At 38.7% G+C, this 24,053-nt stretch overlaps 1 protein-coding gene across 1 annotated transcript in view; it reads left to right on the top strand.

Moving 5' to 3' along the window:
* The window catches only part of LOC145786575 (uncharacterized), a 58,119-nt gene that overhangs the window by 7,770 nt on the left and 26,296 nt on the right, over positions 1–24,053 (top strand). The window contains exons 9-51 of the mRNA XM_082598257.1: positions 276–486; positions 1,187–1,297; positions 2,859–2,969; positions 3,504–3,752; positions 4,179–4,326; positions 5,031–5,121; positions 5,950–6,055; positions 6,637–6,745; positions 7,299–7,479; positions 7,799–7,959; positions 8,281–8,404; positions 9,592–9,752; positions 9,862–10,028; positions 10,399–10,464; positions 10,967–11,082; positions 11,472–11,613; positions 11,828–11,942; positions 12,455–12,547; positions 12,788–12,937; positions 13,029–13,138; positions 13,332–13,513; positions 14,051–14,238; positions 14,359–14,517; positions 14,598–14,707; positions 14,850–15,022; positions 15,122–15,315; positions 15,657–15,835; positions 16,626–16,727; positions 16,864–16,988; positions 17,349–17,459; positions 17,931–18,073; positions 18,766–18,887; positions 19,471–19,543; positions 19,799–19,927; positions 20,070–20,199; positions 20,683–20,847; positions 21,308–21,436; positions 21,542–21,690; positions 21,891–22,094; positions 22,171–22,336; positions 22,415–22,612; positions 22,865–23,069; positions 23,446–23,611. Of these exons, the coding sequence (XP_082454383.1) occupies positions 276–486; positions 1,187–1,297; positions 2,859–2,969; positions 3,504–3,752; positions 4,179–4,326; positions 5,031–5,121; positions 5,950–6,055; positions 6,637–6,745; positions 7,299–7,479; positions 7,799–7,959; positions 8,281–8,404; positions 9,592–9,752; positions 9,862–10,028; positions 10,399–10,464; positions 10,967–11,082; positions 11,472–11,613; positions 11,828–11,942; positions 12,455–12,547; positions 12,788–12,937; positions 13,029–13,138; positions 13,332–13,513; positions 14,051–14,238; positions 14,359–14,517; positions 14,598–14,707; positions 14,850–15,022; positions 15,122–15,315; positions 15,657–15,835; positions 16,626–16,727; positions 16,864–16,988; positions 17,349–17,459; positions 17,931–18,073; positions 18,766–18,887; positions 19,471–19,543; positions 19,799–19,927; positions 20,070–20,199; positions 20,683–20,847; positions 21,308–21,436; positions 21,542–21,690; positions 21,891–22,094; positions 22,171–22,336; positions 22,415–22,612; positions 22,865–23,069; positions 23,446–23,611 (6,224 nt within the window). The remainder of the gene's footprint in view (positions 1–275; positions 487–1,186; positions 1,298–2,858; positions 2,970–3,503; positions 3,753–4,178; positions 4,327–5,030; positions 5,122–5,949; positions 6,056–6,636; positions 6,746–7,298; positions 7,480–7,798; positions 7,960–8,280; positions 8,405–9,591; positions 9,753–9,861; positions 10,029–10,398; positions 10,465–10,966; positions 11,083–11,471; positions 11,614–11,827; positions 11,943–12,454; positions 12,548–12,787; positions 12,938–13,028; positions 13,139–13,331; positions 13,514–14,050; positions 14,239–14,358; positions 14,518–14,597; positions 14,708–14,849; positions 15,023–15,121; positions 15,316–15,656; positions 15,836–16,625; positions 16,728–16,863; positions 16,989–17,348; positions 17,460–17,930; positions 18,074–18,765; positions 18,888–19,470; positions 19,544–19,798; positions 19,928–20,069; positions 20,200–20,682; positions 20,848–21,307; positions 21,437–21,541; positions 21,691–21,890; positions 22,095–22,170; positions 22,337–22,414; positions 22,613–22,864; positions 23,070–23,445; positions 23,612–24,053) is intronic.

Genomic DNA, 24,053 nt, shown 5'->3' with positions numbered 1-24,053 from the left:
TGACATTGAAGAAACACTTTCAAGCTATCTCTTTCAACGAATGAACAAGTTAAAGAAACGTTTAAAAAATTTCCAAGTTTTAGTCATTTTTTATTGAAATTATTGTCATTCAGTGTTTTATCGCAATACTGTTGTGTCATTTTTTGACTTTTAATGATATTCTGATTTTCATGTTTGCACTGCGCAGCTTTAATCCGAACTTTTCTTTTATTTTGATACAAGTTAAATTATTCACTTTGATATATGTTTATTACCAGCTAATCGTATCCTCACAGATGCCGCCGTGGATTTCGCGGTCGATTTTGCGAAGAAATCGACCAATGCACTCGGTCTGTCTGCCAAAACGGTGCCGCTTGCGAGCTGTTACCTAACAACGACTACCAGTGCCTGTGCCCGAATGGTTATATGGGAAAAGATTGTCATTTCGTAGACTGGTGTTCCAGATCGCCATGCCTGAACTCTGGTGTTTGCACCAACGCTGGCCAGGTTTGTAGCAAGTTCCCAGACAGCAATTCAATCGTTTTTTACATTGATTCAACGTCCACAGACGTTCATTTTTACTATAGACGTTGCATCCTTGTGGGAAATCGTTTTTTCTGACATATTTAACTCTAACCATGCTCTAACTAGACTAGAGCCTCACAACGTTTGACTAAGATCTTATCTTTCGATTGTTTTGTGTTTGTGTTGAAAACAAAGACCTCGCTATCGCAAGCGAATTTTTACATTGAGAAAAGACATTGTAAATTGCAGGCTATTTACTTGAATATCATGCGAGAAAGTGGTCTTACATGCTGTACAAATGTACATATTGTGCTTTAATTTTGATCTGACCAAGACATTTTAGGCTCAAATATTGGTGATGCGCTTGGATGGCGCAACGAATAAGGCTTTGGCTTTCCAATTATGCAAACCCGGTCCGACACCCGGCTTAGGCTGGTTCTTGATAAACACCGCTCACCTCCACCCTGGCTGATTGGCGGAGGAAAGGCGGCCTAGAGAAAGAAACTGGCCACCCTACTTTCATTAGTGCCGAAGGCCTAGTGTGATAAGAACCTTATCTTCGCATTCCCCAAAGCTCAGAACTGAGTATGGGACTACGTTTGCCCTTATTGGTAATGCTGATCGGTAGATAGAAGCCTGTGGCGGCTATGGTTTTATCATGTTGACAATTTTTGCTTTCTAGAATTATCAATGTCGTTGCCCGCGAGGATTTCTTGGGGACCGATGTGAGAGAAGAGATTGGTGTCATGATTCTCCCTGTTTGAATGGTGGGGAATGCACGCAAGACGATCGGGTAGCTTAGTTTATAAAATACACGATTAGAATGTTCACTAGGCATTTAATTGTAAAACATCTTTCGTTTTATTGGTTTGTAGGGTAGGTTACCACTAGATGTTGAATGCGATGACCATTATATTCCTGGGTTTCTGTCGTTATTGATTTAGAAATCCAAAAACATCAAAACAATTCTGTTTTTCTCGTTATTTCGAAATGACGAGTTTAGAAAGTAATTGCTCATTTGAAATCGCTTTCTTCAGGAGCAAACTGAGTTGCATATGTTATATATAAGCAAGAGTACATCAAAGCGTACGGGTTCCAATAACACAAAGTTGTTGAAATAACGATTTGTCAATTGATTGGTGTCTCATCAGGTTCCCACAATCGCAGGAAGCAGCAAAACCTTGTGTAATGTTGTGTATATGTCAATAATACGTGGATCGGATTCATTTTTTACCTTTGGCCCCCCACAACAAAAATGTTTTGCTAGTTTGGGTGCGTGTTATTTGTGTTGACGTTACATCGGATAATGTTGATTTCTTTGTCTACATTTTTTCTAAATTGGCTACTTTGTTTCCGCTGAAAAAAATGATTACTTAAATGTCTAAGTGATTTAATCAATGACAAATACTGCACTGCAGTGCAGATCACCCTGCTTGTTACCTTTGTTTATGCAGACACTTAAGCCCAAGACTGCAAAACCCATTATTTTTACATTGATTCAACGTCTGCAGACGTCGAATCAATGTAAAATGACGGATTTGGCTATCTTGGAGCTGTCTACTCCAGCAATGGAGCTGGTATTTCAACAAAGCTACGTCCGCCGACGTTAACATGACGTAGAATAAATCGGCATTTCTGTTTCTGTCAACAGAGTTACAATTGCCGTTGTCAACCGGGATTTATGGGGGATCGATGTGAAAGAAGAGATCGCTGTTTCAATTCTCCTTGTTTGAATGGCGGTGATTGCCGGAGTGTTGGCAGAGTAGGGAAGATCTTATAGCGTTGTCTTGTTTAGCTCAGCTTTAAAGTTTGAATCGTGGATCGGCTGATGATCGGATTACTTTGGCTGAAGATGACTAATGCCGTTTTTAATAACCTTTTTAAAACTGCGCTGTCTATTTCAGGCCTCGTCATTTGGTATGCAATAGTTTTCTCACGTTTTACTTTGCAGTGTTACCATTTATACAACACGTTTATTTAAAAAAGATCATTGTGCGCGGTTAACACAAAAAAGTGCCTCTCCTTGGATGCAGTTTAATGCATTTAATATATGTAGAGCTATGAATGTCGCTGCCTGCCAGGATTTTTCGGTAATCGATGCGAGCGGAGAGACTGGTGCAATGACTCACCATGCTTGAATGGCGGAATATGTTCAAATGCTAGACGGGTAATTGCAACTCCCTGCAACTGGCTAAACAAACATAGGATAAAAATTGTACAGAAAGTCACCATCTGTTTTAAATTTTCAGGCAATGTACTTTAATTTATTTTGTCAACTGTCAGATATACACTTTCAACCCAATGGCAATTCAATCACAAAATAACGATTTTCTTTTCTATATTTTCTTCATTAGAGTTACCAATGTCGTTGCCAGCCAGGGTACATTGGGGACCGATGCGAGACAAGAGATTGGTGCCATGATTCACCCTGTTTGAATGGTGGAGAATGCACGCAAGACGATCGGGTAACTTGAGTTATCCTTCAAGTTTAAAAGCCTCGAAAATTTAAACAATTCATTTAATAAACCATTTCAAAAACCAAGATAAATCTGGTGTTACGACGTCGGAAACTGCTGTATGTAGTAGTAGTCCAGTTTTAATTCGGTGATGCCCCTTTACCGAGGGTGGCCGGATTCACCTCCAAGTGCCGCAATCGACTTTTTCGTATGGTTATTGATTGTACTTATGTGAACTGTTTCTGCTTTCTAGAGTTTCCAATGTCGTTGCCAGCCAGGATTTCTCGGGGATCGATGTGAAACAAGAGATTGGTGTCATGATTCGCCCTGTTTGAATGGTGGGAAGTGCTTGAACTTGGGTTCACAAAGTGGCCAGGTAAACTGCTGACGCCTATTATTTAGAAAATTTATAACAAAGTTTTCATGTCGTTCTTTTCTAAGCAGTTTTATGCATAAAATTAACAAGTTTTTTGTTTAGTGATTCACATACATACAAAGATCACATACATGGTGTCAGTGACTCGAAACAGAAATTTTATTCAGGGTTACAGCTGCAGATGTCGTCGCGGATTCGAAGGCAATAACTGCGAACGTGACGTAACAGAGTTCGAAAGCTTGTGCGAGCCATCACCCTGCAAGAACGAAGGGCGGTGCTCTGTCTTGTTGGGTGGCGATAAACCACAATACACTTGTGATTGTGCATACGGTTTTATGGGTCGAAATTGCGAGGAAATCGACCACTGTTCTTCAGGACCATGCCGTAACGGAGCGCTATGTGTCTCCACTACTGAGGTGAGAGTTTGCTTATGGGGAATAATGTTATTTAGCTGTTTTAGATTTGAGATTGGATGTGTATAAATAAAATTAAGTTGTGATAAGTTTGCTATTCATGCAGCAGTTTTTTCGAGTTCTCCAGCTAATGCCGTGAAGTTGTAAAATGTAGTTTCCGTGCCAGTTTTGGTCATTTATATTTGTAAAGATTCTATACTCAAACAATCTGCTCTTTTTAGCCGTCGTCTTAAACGACAGTCGTAAAACTCGTCCTTTTGCCGTTGAATCAATGTAAACAGATTTATTTTATCAGCTGGGATGTGGCAATTAATTACTTTATTGACGCCCGACATTCCGACAATCAAAATAACTAATCGAAACCTACCATCTGTCTTTATAACGTTGTTTGAACAACCACAACACATAACAACAATGTACACATGGCAGGGATTTGAATGCCAGTGTACGGATGGCTACATGGGAGACCGGTGCGAAAACATGGACAGATGCTTTGCTGAGCCTTGTATGAATGGAGCGACGTGCGTAACAAATGACCAGAACAGATTTGAATGCTTGTGCTTGCCTGGCTACAACGGTACAACGATGGCATTTCTGCTTTTCTTTGATGCATTTTTTGTTAAATCAAAACATGTTTCATTTATTAATCGCAGCTTGGTAATCGTTATCACCTTTGTCCTTTCTTGTAGGTATCCATCAGTTTTCCCTGTGGTTTGCGAGTGTTGGAGTTGATCTCCTTTGGTTCTCTTGTTCTTGTGTTTTTCACAAACTCTGACCATGTCTTCTTTAACCTGCAAATCTTCTTTCTCTCGGCATAGCAGATCTTTTTTGCTACAACTACAGCTTTGTCATCAGTCATTCTTTCTACACAATTATTCTAACGCAGGCGGTGGTCGCGCAGGCATTTACGGATATTTTTTCTCTTTAATCATTTCTCTGATGCTTTTATTTCTAATTTTATTCTTCAGGTTTTTTCATACATCATTTGGAAAATTGCCATATCTGTTGCTTTCATACTCTTTATATATTCAGTCTACATAGCCCATCCTTCGGTTCAACGTCTGCAGACGTTGAATCAAGGCAAAAAAGTTTTTCTATTCAGCTTTTACTCATGATACACACTATACTACAAAACCTTCAAACAAAATGTCAATTCGTAACTTTTAATTACAGACTTGTTTTATCGAATTGAAACGCTAGCGCCTGTTGATTACTCTAGGGACGTAAATTAAAACTTATTTGAAGTTAGTGAAGTGCTTTGTATGTTTTTATCATTCTCAGGCGCATTGTGCGAGTATAGAGATATGTGCACTGGCGTTTCCTGCCTGAACGGTGGAAGATGTATTTCCGAAAATGGTGGCTTTGAGTGCAGGTACAAAAAGTTTATTTCATTGTAATTGCACTTTTTTTTATCTAAACCGATAAAAAATACTGGTGTTCTATTTTGTGCTCATTTATCTCTTCCGCGACCAGTAAAAGTTGCCCTTATTCTGCTGTTTTAACGTCCAGCGACGTTATAACGAAGTACAACTTTTGCGGTGGGTCAGACGACAGGCCACCCGTCTTGTGAATGCCGCAATTTCTGATCGACATTCCTAGAGAAAGTTGTAAGCTCAAACCTGAAAGTGCCCGTTCTGTCTCATTTACACTTCAATACGTTTTGGTCTGAGATTCAATAACAAAGAGTAAGTTGGCCGCAGCAATGTGTGCAGAAATGTATTTACTGACGTCTGTACTACGTCTGTTTATGTTCCCTTAATAAGTAAATTAACGAAAAGTATTATGACATTAACTTGTAAGATTTAGGTGAGATTTGTTTTGATTTGCACTTAGCAGAAGACATTTGATCTGCAACTAGAAACCTTTTTTGCGGTTTTCACACGACCGGTGCACATTTTACTAATGTAGCTTGCCCAATGCCCATGGTGACTCTTCAAGTAAAACAGCAAGCTTTTTCAATCCTGACATTGATCCAATGCTGTCATGCGTAAAACCGACTTTAATTTGACTTTTGACTTTGACGAAGTCGTCGTGTTAGAGCAAAATGCGATCAATCAAAAGCGGAATGAAGGTCACTGACCATGAAGACATTTAGAAAAGTAAGCAGCAAGAAAGCCTTAGATCTGCCATAAATTAATGTCGAGACTTGGACAAAATGCAACATTGCCATTCACGAAATTACGAGTATCTCTGACAACAGGTGCAGACGACCGTACTACGGAGATAGATGCGAATTAACAAATTACTGTCGGGCCAAACCATGCTTGAATAATGGAGCTTGCCGAAACGACGTTTACAGCTCGGAGGTCAGTAGAATTAAGCTTGCACACTTGAAAACAGCCAAGTGCTATCTCAATTGGAAAAATTAGGCTTATTGAACAAATATTTATCATTTTTAATAGTTTTAATGTTGCCAGACGTTGAGACGATGTATAAAAGGCGACTTTTACCAGCTGAGAGTAATCTTTTCTGAGGTTGGTTTTCAAGATGTGCTCAAGAAGTGACTTGACGGGAAACCATGCTTGTGTGTAACGTTGTTAAAGAAAGAAATTACAACGTCGTTCCGAAGACAAAAGTTACAAAATTACGTGTCTTGTGTTGATTCAGTCCATGAAAATTGCACACTTGACCGGTAGCACTTGCGGGTGGCACTTGACAGACACTCATTGCAAAAGCAATTCATTATGTTTTTGCACAAATTGTAAAGGCGGTGTCACAATAGCTTGTCCAGGCAATCGTGTTCTCAGCTAAATATTGAATCAACGTCAAAATGAGTTGCTTAGATTAGTTTTGTAGTTTGACGTCTCTTTAGTAATCACTTTGTCCCGAAGAAAATATTCAAGACTCATTTAATACTTGTTATAATTAAACTGTTCACTCATCTCAGCAACCATTCACTTGTGACTGTCCCGATGGCTATACTGGTTCTTTATGCCAAACCGTTGATTTATGTGCTTCAAGCCCGTGTCTGCACGGAGGTGTATGCTCTGTACAAGGTTGGTAGCTGAGCAGTTTTTTTACTGATGCGTTGGAAATGATGGTCGTAATTACTTTTTCGTCCTTTGCTGTAACATGAGATTTTGTTAATTATAACCAAAGTTTGTAAATTAATTATAACTCTATATGTATTAGAACGTCTTTTCATCATTCTGATTAGAGTTAGTCCGCCCATTCGCTCAGTAGTTACGCACTCGGCTCAAGATCACGCGGCGCTGGTTTGGCTCTCGGGGCATGCGCTTGAGCAACGCTCTTCATTCAGCGGCACCTTTTTAATGGAATAATTCCCCGGAAACAACATTCGGAAAACTTCACTCTGCCAATCTGAGTAACCGGCCGTGCGTCAAAAGCCCCCATAAGTATGCAAAACTCCCAGGAATAACCAACCAAGGCTCTGTCAGTCCGAGGATAAAGATTCAAAATCAACCGACCAAAATTTTTATGTTTAGTAGTTTTTATGCATTTTTTTTTTATGGAAAATCAATGCCAGCTTACAATGAACTGACTTTTGAATAACAGAAAAAAATCTTAGCAGCAATACAAACGTTTTAGGTAGGCGGTACACCTGTGACTGCCCATCGCAGTATAGAGGACAAAGATGCCAACATCTGGACTATTGCTTTAGAAACCCATGTTTAAACAGGGGGCAATGTCGTAATGATGAGAGGGGGTTCGTTTGCACCTGTCCCCAGACCCACATTGGCAGAAGATGCGAAAATCCACACCCCTGCCGGTAACATGTACAACTAAATTGCTTTTAAATTCGATTCATTATTTTAACGTAAAAACAATATGTCAATCTTTGTAGACAATCAATGTCAATACCATAAAATCTTGCTGTTATTCTGTGCTGATTGTGCAGGTTTTTTAAACATTTTTCCGGCCTGTATCGTTTTGTCAGTTTTATGTACGTAATATACTGTTAAAATCGATATTAACTAACTAAACAAATAACTAACTCCTTTTTTGATTTTCACTAAACTTAAATAAGAAAAATGAACATTCAGTGATCTCTTTATTATCTTTTTTCTTGTCAATGAAATTCTCCACAGGGATAACCCATGCTTGAACGGAGGGGCATGTTCTTCCAACGAAGATGGGGGGTACACATGCACCTGCCCTCCCACTCACTACGGAGAGGATTGCAACTTGGCCAATGCCTGTCACCGAAACCCATGTATGAACGGTGGCACTTGCATGAATGCAGATGATGGTAGGTGCCGGACTTTTTTACCATAATAAAACAGCAATCAATATTTTTATTGCTCGTTTAGTTAAAGCTTTGTGTTTGTGTTGCTATAGAATGTAGATAGATAACCGCTTTGGGTTCAAATGTCTTTGGTTTTCGTTGAAATTTCTACCATGGGATGCTTGCTTGGTTTTTTTATTTTTCATTTTTACAAGGTACCATACCGAGAATTGCTTTTTCCGCATCGAAAATAACGTTTCTCTCATGTCCATGTTGTGTGGTTTCAACCATAAGATGTTTCGTTAATGTTTTTTTTTAAAGACTCGTATTTTCTGCACTTTGTAGGGTTTGTATGCTCTTGTCAGGATGGCTTTTATGGAGAGGACTGTTCTTTTACCGACGCTTGCTCGATTAATCCTTGTTTGAATGGAGGAAAATGCCAAAACAACAACGGGAATGCGACTTGCGCGTTAGTCATCCACACGTCACGGAATAAATACTGTAGCTTGCAACACTGAAAATTATACTTGGTTTTTAGGGAGTTTTTTGAAACATAAGGCTAACTGTCAACTTGTTTTTAGCAAAAATATGTTTGAAAATTCCCGTAACAGAAGGCAGAATTAGTTCTTTTTACAGTGATTTAATGTGTGCAGACAGCAGTAGTGTACGCAAAATGTTCTTTAGAGTTATGGTTAGAATTTTTTTTTTTTATAAATAAACGTCTATTTAGTATCATTTGCCACACCCATACTACATTACCAATACTAAGTTTTGAAATTGAAGCAGCTAAGTTACTTCGGATTGATCTTACACTGCTTTTTTTTTATCTTGCACTGTTTTTTTTTTTTATCTTGCACTGAAAACTATTAATTTGATAGCAAACAGGGTATAGCGAAACTAGGCGAAATTTCGACGGAACAACTTTCATCTAATTTTGCGCCACGCTAGCACACTTCTGAAAGTATCAAACCTCACTTACGCATGGTGAAACCTGGAGGTAATAAAAAATAACGAAAACCGACATTTATAGTTCAATTTGATAAATGGTCACATTTGGTTTAGTTTGAAAATTGGCCTTACTTGGCCAGGTTAAAAAAATCTAATTTTTGTATGGTTAACTCTTTGGCAAATGACTCAATATCGTAGCAAATCTGGCAGCTCTGGTACGAGTCAATAAAGTGCAGCTAGCCCCACATGGATGAGTTTCGACTATTGGGCCATGGTTTAATCTGTTTCTGGTGAGATTTGAAGGTTTTTCCTGTTGAAGAAGCAGCGAAATCATTTGTTTAAAATTTAGTGATTTAAGAGAAACTTTGAAGAGAAGAAAAGCCATCACCCAGTGCCCCTCCATGTAAGCCACTGTCTACAGCAGCGGTTCTTAACCTTTTATCTTGTCGGCACCACCTTGAAATTACCAACCAGTTCTCGCACCCCTCCTAGGATTGGCTGAACAGTAATAGTCGCCTACAGTTCGAAATTTTTGTTAAAACTTGGTAAAACAACTTTGCTTCTTACATTCAGCATCCTCGCACCGCCTAGGCACAGGTCTCGCATCCCTTAGTGGTGCGTGAACCCCTGGTCTACAGAGACGTCTACATACGTTAAATCAATATAAAATTGACCAATATGCTATCTGAAATAGTTTCTTTTTTCTAGATGCCCTTCCACTCATCGAGGCAAACGTTGCGAATTCCAATGCAACATTTGCATGTACCTCCCCGACAGAGGGACGGCTTGCGCTGGAAGGCAGTCTAGATCAGAAAAGAAATGGCATTACGACAAATTTACTCAAACATGCAAGCCTTTCTCCTATGCAGGTAATGGTGTTTCTTACTATACATTTCTAAAAAATAAAGAATTTGAATATTTACGTGTTTTCAACGTTGTCTGTATCAAAATAACCATTTTTGTTTGATTTTCTTGTAGGTTGCGGAGGCAACAGCAATAATTTTGACACGCGGCAGGCATGCCGGCAGCGGTGCATTGTGGGAGCTTGCTGTCTGCAATCGATTTCTGAAAGTTCTACTTCGATGTGCAGGTTCAAGTCGCTCGGCCAATGCAAAAGAATAAACAATGAAAGAAATGACGTCGAGGTCTTGTATTTTCCCTCATCATACTTAGTTTATTTTGTCTTTGTACATAACGGCAACAACTTGAATCATGCATCGACAGCTTCATAAAAATATTCACGGCTTGCAAAAGTTGCCCGTTTCATATGTTTACTTATAATTGTTTATGTTTACGTTGAAACGTCTCCAGACGATGAAAATTTGACATCTTGGTATTATGAGTCATGGTTTCACCAGTACATGTCATAACTGGTGCCATTTATAAAGTCTGTCATCTGACCCGACCTGGAATCGAACCCAGGCCTACCAGAATCTGATCCGAAGGTACTAACCACTCACCCACTGAGCTGATGTCTTCCTACTCAAGTTTAAACCTTTTTTTGTTATTTTTAAGGTAACTGGTTTCCGTCCAGGAATCGCATGTTCAAGGGGCACTTGTAGTACGATGGATGAATGCTTGGTAGGATGATTTTCTGCTTTTTTAACCACATGTGACGTTGTTTTTCTGCAATGCGATGCGATGTACAGTCTCATTTCTTATAAAGATTTTTTTTTGTAGGTTTAGTTTGAGGCAAGATTCTAGTTCCGCGGTTTTCCCGCTTAAATAGGTTAGTTTTGTTTCGCAGTCCCTGGAAAACTTTAGAAATCGTGTTTTTTGCTCGTTGATTTCGTTTTATTTCAAACCTAATTTTTCTAATTCAAAATTTTAAATTTTCAAACCCATGTTTAAAACCCTTTCTAGCTAAAAAAAACTTTGTTTTTTTATTTTAATTTATTGTGTTAAATTTAAAATTTTGGGTTGCTTTTGGACTTACTTCAACTTGTAAATAATTGGGCTACTTTTTGTGGAAATGGGGCTGGAAATATAAAAATCATCTGGCAACCTTGTCTTGCGATTGAATTTTATGTTTGCAGTGGTATGTGCATTAGGTTCTTTTTTAATTTTTCCTTATGACTTCAAGGTTGGTGGAATCCCGTACAGACCAGGGAGCATGGTGAAGCTTGGTTGCAATCGGAATTGTATGTGTCTGGATGGTGGAGTGCTGGATTGCCCGTGCACAGAAGCGTCTACCAGAAAGTAATTTTGTAAAAAAAGGCTGTGTAATTCTAAAAAAGCAACATATTTTGAAAACGACATGTTGACATCCTTTGATCTTGTTTTATATTCTAGCGAGCAAAATCTTTTAAATAATTGTAAACGGAATAGATTTTACCAGCCGGGTATTTCTTTACTTTGCTGTATTTGTTGTGAAGACGTTTTTTTTTTCAACCAAATAGCTAACCTTTTAAATCATGGTACTATTGTCTACTGTATGTTGTTTGGCTAAGACACAAGCTTACAAATACAACATGTCCAATGTCCATTGGATTGAATGTTTAACTTTAAAATATAGACCACATATAGGATGGCCTACCTAAGGGATGTTTGTTCAATGTTCATCCAAAATGGTTTTCTTACATTCCTAGAGAGATTCGTCGTCTGACACCAGACGAGTTGGTGGCATTCCAGAATGCTGTGCATGACGTCAAAATGACGGAGTATTCGACTGGTGGAAACGCTTGGGATGCCATGCGTGACGAATACATGTACCGAGCCCCAATTGGCCAAGTATGTGTTGATTGGTTTTACCATTTTTCTGAAAACTTTAATTGTTTGTTAAATCTTCATGAATTTGTCGTTGAAATCTGAAGTTCCAACAGTTTGCAAATAGACGAGAACGCAAATGTGATGGACTAGTCACTACTGGACTATTGGTGGATGCCTATACTATGTCAAGAAATCACTTTTTCACTTTTTAAGACGAGCTTATATTTTATTTTAGTCGAACGAGTATTTTCTACTATGGAATCGAGCATTTTTGCGACGCATGGAATTGCTATTGCAGAAAGTCAATTGCCGAGTCACTATTCCATTCTATGATTTTACTCTTGATAGTGGTATGTTAAAACAGTTAGATGATAGTGGTTTGATAGTGGCTCATCGGATCAATGCACATTTTGTTCATTTTAATTTAATTTTAATCAATGTGATTTATGTTTGCCCTTGTTGGGTGTGTGTTCGTATGCATTCAATCAGGCTTTTACACTATTTCCACTACACTTTTACAGATATTTACACTACCAATCTAACAACTTTTATGAAAACATTATGTTTTAACAGCCTCTGTCTTTTTTAAAACCGTGTCATGCTCAAGAGTTCATTTTTTATCATCACCATCCACTGTTCATTGTCTCTCCTGAAGGTATTTTACGTCGATCAAGTTGACCAAAAGTTACCAGGAAAAATCGTCTGGTATTTTGTTGAAACTTGAAAAAAGTGTTCACTTTCAACAAAGCTTTCTTTTTCTGTCCATAACATTTTTCGCTCTTGTTTTATATTGTTCATTCTGAATTGTAAAAGTTTCAATGTCTTCGTCATTCCTCTCACCAGGGACTAATATAACGTTTAGGTCGTTTCAACGAGTCCATTGTATGGCAGCCCAACTATTTCGGTGGCAATGGACGTTGCGTGCCAGATCATCCCTTCCGAACTATCACCGCCGGCAAAGCAAGTTAGTTTTATTTATTTCTGTGAACCTGTATGATTTTGGTCTTCGATTGCGAAACCTTACTGTATTTTTTAAAGTAAAATATCGATATCATTCCTACTACCAGAGGCTGATTTAGACTTATTTTATCTTGAATTTCACCGCTTTTTCTTGATTGCAACAACTCAACTTTTTTCTCTTAATGAGAATATCATAGAAGCGCAATATATTAATCCATAACTCCTTTTTCAAAAGCAACATGGGAGCCGTGCCTAGTGCGAGATTTCAACACCAACGTTGCCATACCAAACATGGTGGATGTTGCCATGGTGATGTCTTCAAGAACCGTGGAAGAGTTGGGCGCAAATTTACTCAGCATTTCATCGCACGTGAGAAGTTATGTTGGTGAGTGCAAAGATACCACAGCATTGCAAGTTTTGCAGTAAATAACATAGTTTGTACGTTAAACGATGTGCTACTCCCGACTGTTGTTCAGGTGGGGACATGGCGACATCTTCCGGTGCGTACGATCCTTTATTCTACTCAATCCATGCTTACATTGACAATCTGTTCGCTCAGTGGCAACAGAAACATCCCTCCGTTCAAGTAAGTAACTTGTGTGGTTCACAACACTGCCGATTTATTTGCTGAAAGCGCATCCGTAAAATGACGTAAGACGTAGATTCGTGTGAAGGCTTTTTTTAGTTGGACACATAGAGTAATGAAGCGTGTACATTGACCAAACAAAAAATGTTAAGCAGTTGTGACTAAAATTTGACGTTCACCTTTTTCAAACCAGCTACCGCCCTCGAGTGACAAACAGCCGTTCGGCATGCCGCCTGGTTTGCTGTGGATGGGAGCATGTAGTGTATACGTGTCCATGGGTTACGAGGAACCGTGTAATATTTCAAACACATCACCACATCGGTTCGGAGAAGACGGTTACAACCTGCAAGGCTTCAACAGGGAAGGTTTTAACAGGTACAAGATATCAGACAACTGGTTTTTGTTCATCTTTGAATGCTTACATTATCACCAATTCAAGCTTAAGTTTACAATACTGTACGTTATAGAATCGGTTTTGCTATCGTGCTAGCATTTTCCAATCAAAGAGAATAATTTATTGTTATTTTGACTGCAGTGCAATAACTATATTGTCGAAATTTTTAATATGACAAGAAAGTCAAACGCTTTTCTATTGCATTGATGTATTTTATGCGACATCTTTCAAACGGTCATTTAGAATTAGGTCGGTATGGTTTTTGAATCTTTATTCACGGCCTGACAAAGCTTTAAATAGCTTATTCCTGGCTGTTTTACATACGTGTAGAAGAGGTTTTGAACCACTGACGCAGGGCCGGCTACCGAGATTGGCAGTAATGTTTCAATAGCTGTTGAAGTGTTGTTGTCTATGAGCTATTCCATCCACTAGGTGCCGCTAATAACTTCTTGAAAGCACTCTTGAAAACAAAGTAATTATTATTTGCAACTTTAGTTTGAATATTTTTGCTTTCACAGACGTGGCTATGACAGAGACGGATACAATGCACTGGGTAGAGACCGGCGTGGTAGGGCCGACCCTCGATTGCTATTCACATACGATGGTTACAGCGCTGAAGGCTACAACAGAGCTGGGTTTGACAGACGAGACTTCAACAAATACGGCTACTGCAACGGCTTCAACAGAGATGGCTACGATAATATCGGTGAGCTGTGAATGAACAATCGGTACAACAAAAATGACTTGTGTGTTATCGCCAGTGTCACTTTTTCTCAAGTAGAATGCATGACTTTTGCTGATTTTTTTTAGTTGATTTTTTGTCTAGGTTACGACCGGAATGGCTTCAATCGTTACGGGGCCGACAGGAGAGGATACGATAAGCGAGGTTTCAACGTGTACGGCGTTTCCAAAGCTGGAGGTTTAGACGACGAAGGTTTCTACGACAGCGACACTGGTTTTAGTGATTGCTGCTTCTCTAGAGATGGTTTGTGGCTTTTCTACGTTCAGTTTCGTTAATATCGACGTGAAAACATCACCCTTTAATTCTTCTGTTATGACTGACAGGCTTGACAGTGTCAGGACTGGATAGATACGGGTTTTCGGCTTCAAGATACGATGAATACAACTGCAATTACTTCTTCAACGGCCCGCATGCATTGTACTTCCAAGAAAAGGCAAGTTTCAAACTTCGTAATCATTTTCCACTGTACAGTATAGAATGGTCCTTTCGAGTGTTCATCTATATTTTTGAGCAACTGCACAAAATCAAAAGAGAGACATATTCTGTTTTTCACCAGCAATTTCTTTCCCTGACAGCTATGGAACGCTCTCTCCATCCAACCGCGCTCGTTTCTTCGCTCTCTACAGCGAACGTGCGAACCCCTGTCCAGACAACCTCTCACATTTGTTGAACAAAACTGGATTTCACGCTCAAATCAACTTCCAAACCTGCCAGAGGCTAATGAACTCGATTCGACATTTTCAAAGCGGTACTTAAGTTATTTCTTGTGTTCAGATTCTCACATTTTACTTTTGTTTGCTTATTCTGAAATGACACTATTTCCTTGCCGATTACTTTGATTTTTCAGGTTCTGTTTCGACATTGATGTATTGATGTCTTGGTGCCCGTGTTTGGAAGGCAATTATCCCGCCATTTGCTACGTTAACCCGTGCCAGAACGCCCGATGCCCGCTTCACCCGACCGCCCGATGCCACATCAACATGTGCGGCTCTTCATGCACCGCTGAATTCTTCCTCGATAGTAGACGCGTCAATTGTGAAGGTAGCGATCTTATTGAGGCTTCCGAATGTTTAAAAGATAATTAGCAACAACTGGAAACACTTAACACTAAATCATGACAGAAGAAAGAACTAAAAGAGTGTTTTCGCCGTCTTGAAATTTGAATTATTGTAACTTGACCTTATACACATATTGTTTGTAAGCATGCAATCCCTGCGACAACTTGAGAACATTAACTTTGTTATGTCAGAAAATAATTCTTGTCTGTATACAACTAAAATAACTCTTTACCAAAGTTTTAAAGCAAGAAACATTCCAAAAGAAACAGTTTATTGGCCTATCTTTACATTCAAAACCACATAAGCGCATTACCTTTCTGACAGATCCCTGTCGTTCCAACCCCTGCGCCAACGGTGGCACATGTGTTCCCTTCCGCTTCTCATCCGCCTCTGAGAGGTTCCGCTGCCAGTGCAACAACGGATTCTCGGGTCTTCTGTGCGAGCAACAAGCCGCAGACACATGTATGCTGCCAACTGCGTTTGGGCGATGTCAGGCATGTACAGTATTTCTATGTCTGGTTTCTTGTCTTCTTCTTCTCTCGTGTTGTCGCTATATGTCAGGGCATCCATTGGTTAGCCACTGCCTGGTGTCGTCATCGATGGAAATTAGGCCTTCCATACCATGGGGTGGTCTGTATAGCCGGCAATCCTTGATATCCTGCACCCTGCATATATGCAGGGGATTTTAATTGCCGTCACACTGATTGGGGTTATTGCAACAACAACACTGATGGTGAAACTTTAAATGAATGGGCTTCCAAAAACGATCTTTCCCTTTTATATAATCCTCGGGAACCAGATAGTTTTCTATCCGGACGCTGGAACACAGGAACCAATCCTGACCTTGCTTTTGCAGGAGTACTCCAAGGCGAATCCATCCCAGATCGTAAAATCATAGAAAAATTTCCCAAATCTCAGCACAGACCCTCTATAATCTGGTTTCTTGTAATGTTAACTTAACATGTAAAATTCAACTAAATAGCAGTTGCTTTTTTATTTGCTGTTTACTTTTTAGAGGTTGATGATATTTTACAGTTTAAAATGTATTTAACTTGGTTGTTAAAATGCAGCAAACAAATTGAGTGATTAGTTATTACTCAAATTATGATAGGACAATTTGGGTTCTCGCATTTAAATAGTTACTGAATGTTCTGCAAAGAAAAAGTAAACGTTTCCAAATAGAATCAAAATCCAAACGAAAAGTGAATACCTTATTTTTAAACTGTCAGCAAAAATTAAATTACTTTTACTTTATATGGTTCTTGGTTAACATGTGTCTTGCTATCGCCACAGGGGAGCATGATACGATGGTTTTACAACAAGGTGACTCGATCTTGTGAGGAATTTGATTATTCTGGATGCGGGGGGAACATGAATAACTTTCCCAATCAGAAGGTAAAACTTTAATTTGTAAACAATGCTCTAAATTTTGTCAACGAACGAATGGTTCAATTATTATGTAGTTAAGTTGGAAGAGACTTTTAAATTGCTTAGTAGTAATATCAATTTTTCTTTATGTTTTTTTTTTTAGGCCTGTGAACTACGATGTTCTGTCGGTGCGTGCTGCTACCGACGAATCGGTAACGCATCGATGTCAATCGGTTTTGACGCCGACGGTTTCGACAAATATGGATTCAACAAAGAAGGGGTCGACAGGTCGCCAATTTTGTTTGTCTGCTAATCGACACTTAGTGTAAGAAGAATGTACAGCTGTGTACCAGAAATATTGAACAAACCAACTTTGTATAAACTGATTTTAAACCCCGAGATCAGTTGTCTATATCTTAAAATCTTTGGATTTACTTTCGATAGGCCTCTAACTGTACGACTTTGTTTGGCTTGGTAAGCAATATCTAATATCTCTGACAGCAAATCAATCGTTTTTTACATTGATTCAACGTCTGTAGACGTGTAAAAACCGGTTGTTTTGTTGTCTGGGTACAAGGCTGATTTGTGCTTATGGTGCCATCGACGACCATCTACTGTTTATCGTTTCAATAAAATTTTATTTAACAGAAAGGGGCGTCGACGTTCCCCGCTCAACTCAACCCCCCACGGCAGTCAGGTGTTGGGGCCGAAGGGTTTCGGCTACGACGGTTATAATATTTACGGTTTCGACGAAAAAGGGTGAGGTAGTTTTGTGCATTCTTTTACGTAGAATCAACCTATATTGACGTAAAATGAGATTTTTGTGTAATAATGAGTTAAGTTTAATCAATTTAATTACTAGATTTTTTAATTTAATTTTGTGTGTTGAGCTAAATTTATCTGCAATTAACGCTAATTTGATATTTTAATCATAAATGCTTTTTGCGATGTTTTTTAATGGTCAAGTATCTTTTTAGTAAAATCTACATCTGCCCTTGTTAACAACCTATACATTGAGCACTTTTTATCATTCTAAAATTTATCTAACAGTGTTTATGACTTTATAAGACTTGCACCCTGATAGAAAAATCCGTCATTTTTACATTGATTCAACGTCTGCAGACGTTTTGAATGTAAAAATGACGGATTTTGTTGTCTATTCAGCGATGAGGTATTGAGGTACTACGTCAATATTATGTTTTGATGAACTTTCTACATCAAACTATACAGATGCGACAGACAAGGCTATGATAAGCGAGGTTACAACGTGGATACAGGCTTCAATCGGACGGGCTACAATAAATACGGGACATTCGATGGAAGAACAGGATTTGACAGATACGGCCTCAACAATACTGGATACACTAGAGACGGTACGATTTACAAGGATAGACATCGGTTTGCTTTATTTGATACTGGATACACTAGAGACGGTACGATTTACAAGGATAGACATCGGTTTGCTTTATTTGATAACTAAATATTGGTATGGCGTCTACTTAGACATAAGTTTGAGTTTATATTAATTATGTTATATTTTTTGTGTGTAAAAAAATATGTTAAACCCGCTCAGGTTACGCTGTTTTATTTCTCTATGGTTCAACAAAGCAAACTCTCTACCAAAGGTTTATTAGACATACGTTATAAATACATAAAATGTTTCATTGTAATGCCAGTCTACGGTTGGTTCCCGCTTGTTGCTTTAGGTTTTCAACTGCAAATCCTAATAGCTATTGCGCTTGTGCTTTTTTCTTTGCAATTTCCTGTTGCAAGATGATATGTATTATTTGGTAAAGAAGGTTTCTATTTGAATATTTTTTAGCCTGAGAATCGTTATTTTCAGAAACTTTAAGTAATGCAGAACTTTCTTGTGTCAGTTTGTGATGTAAATATTTTATGAATTTATTAACCTCGCAACACGGGAAACAAGAGACGTTAAATCGTATAGATAGATTCATGCGTGTGAAATGCAATGGTGGATGGTGTATTCTCACCCTATGTAAATGGAGGGTTAGGAGTTGTCAATATGCACATCGCAAACTATTTTTCAATTTTTTTTCTCCAGGCTTCCTGTGCAATGGCTTGTCCAGCGATGGATACAACCATCTTGGTTTTTACAAGAAATACGCCTATGACTGTCAGTCACTCTCACAAGACGAATGTGACTCAATGGCTGCCACGCACGAGGTGAATGGATGGTAGAAACCGATGGTGTTTGTCAACACTGTAGGTACCAAGTTGACACTTTTACGTCGTTTCAACGTGCAACGGCGCTGCAACGATGGCAAAGTGACAGTTTTTATAAACTGAAATACTGTATGCTTCATAGCAAAATACCGGTGACCGAAACAGTTAAGACCTCTTGATCATCGTGAAGATGGCGACAGTTAGGATTCCTAGAAATTGTCCAGCACACCAGCAAGATATCCGGCCGTATTTAAAGGCCGTGGAGATATGTTTTGAAAAACTGTAAATTCTTTAAAAAGATCTGTCTTAACAACCAAAAAACATATCATTTTTTCTCACTCGAATTGTACAGCAGCAACTCATTTTGATAGTTTTGCTGTGAATTGTTGTATCACTCTCTCTGCAGTAGGCGCCTAGTTTATTCAATTCAATTGAAAATTTATTTTTGTTTGGCCAAAAATTAAAAACTCACAACCGTATTATATCATGAACGAGTTTCTTTTTGTTTATTCTAAAAAATACTTCTCTGTTCGTCGTGACTTACTGCAAATAACTTGAAATATTTTCTTTTCTTTTATAAAAGGTGGTTGCGTTTTCTCTAGGAAGGTCCTGCGATGACGTTCAATGTGGCGACATGTGTGGATGCAACTACAACGGTAAGTTTCTAACAATTCTGACGTCACTGTTTTATTGGATGTCTCTTTCACTTCATGCTGCAAAAATTCTGTAAGAAGTTACTTATCGACTTGCGCATGCGCGGTGCCAAAGTGGACGATTTGCACTGAGTATCTTGCGCCATTTTCGAGTGAAACCTTTACTTCATTTTAACGTCTTACATCGTTCCAACAACGTATTTTGATGTCACGTTAAGGAGAAAAATGCGATTGATGATTTCTTTACTCTTCCTACAGGCAACATGTACAAGTTCGGTGAAACTTTCCAGCATGGCTGCCAAGAATGCTCTTGTACTCTCGGCGGCACTGTTGAGTGCTTGTGTCAAAACCTGGGAAAGCGAAAAGAGATCCGAGACTTAACTGACAGTGAGTTGCTTGTTTAAAATTGTGAACGCCAATGCGGTGAGTTGAACTTTGAGTGAAGAAAAAAAATTTAAGAGTAACTAAGAAAAAAAAAGAGTAACTCAAAGTTGCTTTTCCTTGTTTGAACTATTATGTTAATTTTCAGTCGAAAGAGCGACGTACAGTTCTGCGATCCAGAGATTGTACGAGTCTGGCCGGTGGGATTATTTCGTTGGCATTCACTCGGAGTACATGCCCCAAGCGAACGGAGAAGTTACATCTTTGCCGTGGCACAGGTAGAAGTCTTCGTTTTTAAAAATAGTTAAAATACCTTTAATAAAATAGTTAAGCTCATAAAATAATTTTTTGGGCTTAAGTTATAGGCATACTTGTTAAGATATGTTTTTTTAATTTTAAATCAAATATAGTTATTACTATCTGAATTCTAAACAGCCTGTTTCACCTTTAACGGATCATCAGAAGGGTCTTATTCAAATAGATTCAAACATTCTTGTTCTATTTGAATAAGACCCTTCTGATGATCCGTTAAAGGTGAAACAGGCTGTTAAGGATTCAGATAGTAATAACTACATTTGATTTAATTCGCTCTGCTTTGCTTTTTTGCTTAGCATTGAGCACTTTTTGTAGTATTAATAGTTTTTATTTTTTATTTTATATGCTTCTTGTTCTAACTTTGGCAAATTCTGCCACCATGCTAACGACTGAACGTATCGAGGAAGAAGTGATATGTTGAGAAAGGCTATCTTGTACGCACACAGGTACTTTCTCGCCGACGTGGAGCGTGAGTTACAGAAAGTAGCAAGCTGCACTGTGTTCATCCCTTACTTCGATTGGACCATTGATGTGGGGTCGTTGAACGAGTCATTTGTATGGAGCGCGGCTTACTTTGGTGGAAACGGTCAATCAGATTCTAATTGTGTTGAGTGAGTGCACTGATTTCATGTTTTGATATTGGTTACACGTTCTGGAAGAGCTTGTTCTTTGATCGTTTGTACCTTCATAGGAACAATTTACTGAGCAAAGGCATTGCTATTCCGGGTATTAATGTATTTGCTTGCCCTACTGTCTTGAGTTATATTTTGTAAAATCCATCATCTTTTTAAAAATTTTAATCACGAGTAGCAGTTTTTTGCATGAAGTTCACTCATCACTCAGTCCTATAAAACTAAAATGAAGTCAAAACACGATATTTCATTCCAATGTCAAGGAATTTTTTTCTTTCGCTGTTAATTCTCACCTTTTTACATTTCATTTCTTCTCACAAAGCGCACGTTGAAAAATCAAAGTTTAACCCACAATGACAAATGCCTCCTGCGTTAGCAAAATGTTGACTATTTTATCTTTCTATTGACTATTTATCAACTATTTTATCTTTCGGAGCAGCCACCACATATTTAAAGGAAGGGAGAACTGGCAACCTTGCATTCGACGCCATTTTGATACATCTGTTCATCTCCCTGATACTGTGGACTTTCATCTCCTCCTTAAAGAGCCTGATTTTCTTCGTTTTAGGTAAAAATCACATAGCTTTAAAGACATATTATTCTCCGTTTAACGACATTTCAACGTTTATTAATGTTAAAGCGACTAAAAAGATATTTCTAACTTAATCTATAGTTTACAGCTGCAGGCTATGTCAGCGTTGTTTCACGTCTGGGTGGGTGGCCACATGGCATCGCCCTTCAGCCCTTATGATCCGTTGTTCTTATCACATTGGGCTTTTATGGACCACATCTGGACGGAATGGCAAAAATTAAACCCTGGAGGTATTTAAAAGAATATTGATTGAGACTTTGAAAATGATCAAAATGACATTTACTTTTAGTTTGTTTTCATTATTTATTTACTTTTATAACATTTAATTAGTGAAATGAAAATTTCAATCACCTCAATTGACGCTGTACAACTTAATAACCGAGGAAAAGTGATTCTAATCTACAAAAATTGCTTGTGGGTTTTTTACCAGGCCTACCACGATTTCCCTTGGAATACCAATATTCCCAGTTGAAGCCGTTTGACGTCACACCTGATGACGTGCTGTCCACGCAACGTCAGATATGCGTCGTTTACATATCACCGACCCTCGGAGCACCTTGCAACAAAACAAACTCAAGAAGGCCGTTGCTGCGGAGCGAGGATGGTTTCGACAGACATGGATACGACGCCGATGGTTAGTTTTTAACTTTTCAATTATTTTTCAACGTTTATTCAACGTTCTCAGATGTTGCGTGATTGTTTTTTTTTAGGTTTTGACGCGGAAGGTTACGATAGTAGAGGCAGGGGTAGGTTCGGGCAGCGCGATAATCGAGACATTTATGACAACGATGGCTACACTTCTGAGGGTTACCACAGGTCAGGGTACGACTCGCAAGGTTGGGATCGCTATGGTTTCAACCGGATGAACGTCAACAGGTTTGCACCGGTTTTATCTGCTTTATAATTATATCATTTCTGGATCTAGTACGGAAAATATGTTGTCAATGTCTACAGAGATGGTATTGACATCGAAGGCTTCGATAAATCGGGATACAACAGCTACGGTTATGATCGGGATCAAAAAACCCCTTTCGGTTTATATCGGAATGGAAGCTTTGTCGCCGGAGCTGACCGAGGCTATGCCGCTTCCCTGTTCGACCAATATGGTTACAACAAATACGGATTCAATTCTGCTGGTCTAGATCATAAGGGGTAAGTTTTTTTGACTTTGACTCAATCTTTTGAGTTTTCTTTTGAAACCATAGTTGTTTTTTATACTCGATATCGTTTTTGATAATATACGCAAGATACTTTTAACACTTCTCCACAGCATTTTTCATTCTACCTTCTCCAAAGTTTCCTTTGCATCAGCAGACAATTTGCATCTTTTTCAGTTACACATGTTTAAAGCGGATCATAAAAAAAATTCTTTGTGAAGTTTTTGTGATTTTCACTCAACTTTAGATTTTCGGCATACGGTTTCAATACCCGCGGATACGACCGAGACAACTGCAACTACTACAAAGAAGGGCCTCACTACATGAGATCCTTTTTCTTTGGTCTCATGCAGCTCAATAACATGCAAACTGAAGCTCTTAGACGTGTCAAGCGGCTTTGTCCACAAATATCCCCTCTGCCTTTGTGGATTGCTAACGGTTGGTTTGGAAAGGTTCGTAAGTAAATTGATTAATATTTCAGGAAAGATAAAGAATAAGTTTGAAAATGATATATTTATTTTTAAATTTGTTTTGCTTCATGACAACTCACAAGTTAGTGGAGTTTTGATTGCACCCTGTGTCTACGATTTAATTAAAACTAGGAACGTTTCCTTGACTAACGAAAGTGAGCATAATTTCATAAAGTAACGCATTGTTGAAAAATTGTACGCAAGGCCCGTTCTATGTAGGAAAAGCCAAGGCTTTAGGTTCATACTAATCCAGTGTGACTTAAACGTAGATTCAATGTAGCTCAACGTTGGTTATCTTGTTGTTCAGCGCTATATGAAACATGGATCTTTTTTATTATTTGATTGTTTTGTGTTTCAGTCGGAACGTATTCGTGAATTTGAACGACTATGGGCAGCCAATCGCCTGACAGAAACCAATTACGTAGGCAGAACGTCATCCGTCACGGACGACCGACTTTGGCTCCCTCTACCTCCAAACAAGCAGTTCTGTTTTGACCTCCACATGTTTACTGGTTGTCCTGTCGGTAAAAATTTTGTAGATTTTCTTTCATTGCTATGAAATACTCGATTGCTCAATACTCGTGTGAAAGTTTACTTTTAGGATTGGATGCACCAAGAGTGGATTGTTCAACCGGCCCATTAAGCTGATCGGTCGATTAGTAAATCGTAGTTGAGTTTGCACGGAGTTTTATTTGCGACTACACAAGAGTTACAGATCAACGGCTCAAACGACCGACTCATGCTTAGCCACAGTCACGTTACGCTTGATTGAGTTTGAAGCTTTACATTATTTGGAAACGATGAGCTGATCTGTTAGGAACACACGGTCAACACACGTTTCGTAGATTTGAGAACACATTAACTTCTTTAATCTGCTCCTTAGGTTTTTTTGAACCACCTTCCAAGGTGGTTTAGTAATCGGAGATTTTAACCCGTACAGTTGCTGCATAAGGAAAAAAATTAAGC

The sequence above is a fragment of the Aplidium turbinatum genome, chromosome 17 (assembly GCF_918807975.1).
Source record: "Aplidium turbinatum chromosome 17, kaAplTurb1.1, whole genome shotgun sequence".
NCBI lineage: Eukaryota > Metazoa > Chordata > Ascidiacea > Aplousobranchia > Polyclinidae > Aplidium > Aplidium turbinatum.
This window is presented reverse-complemented; position numbering and strand designations above follow the sequence as displayed.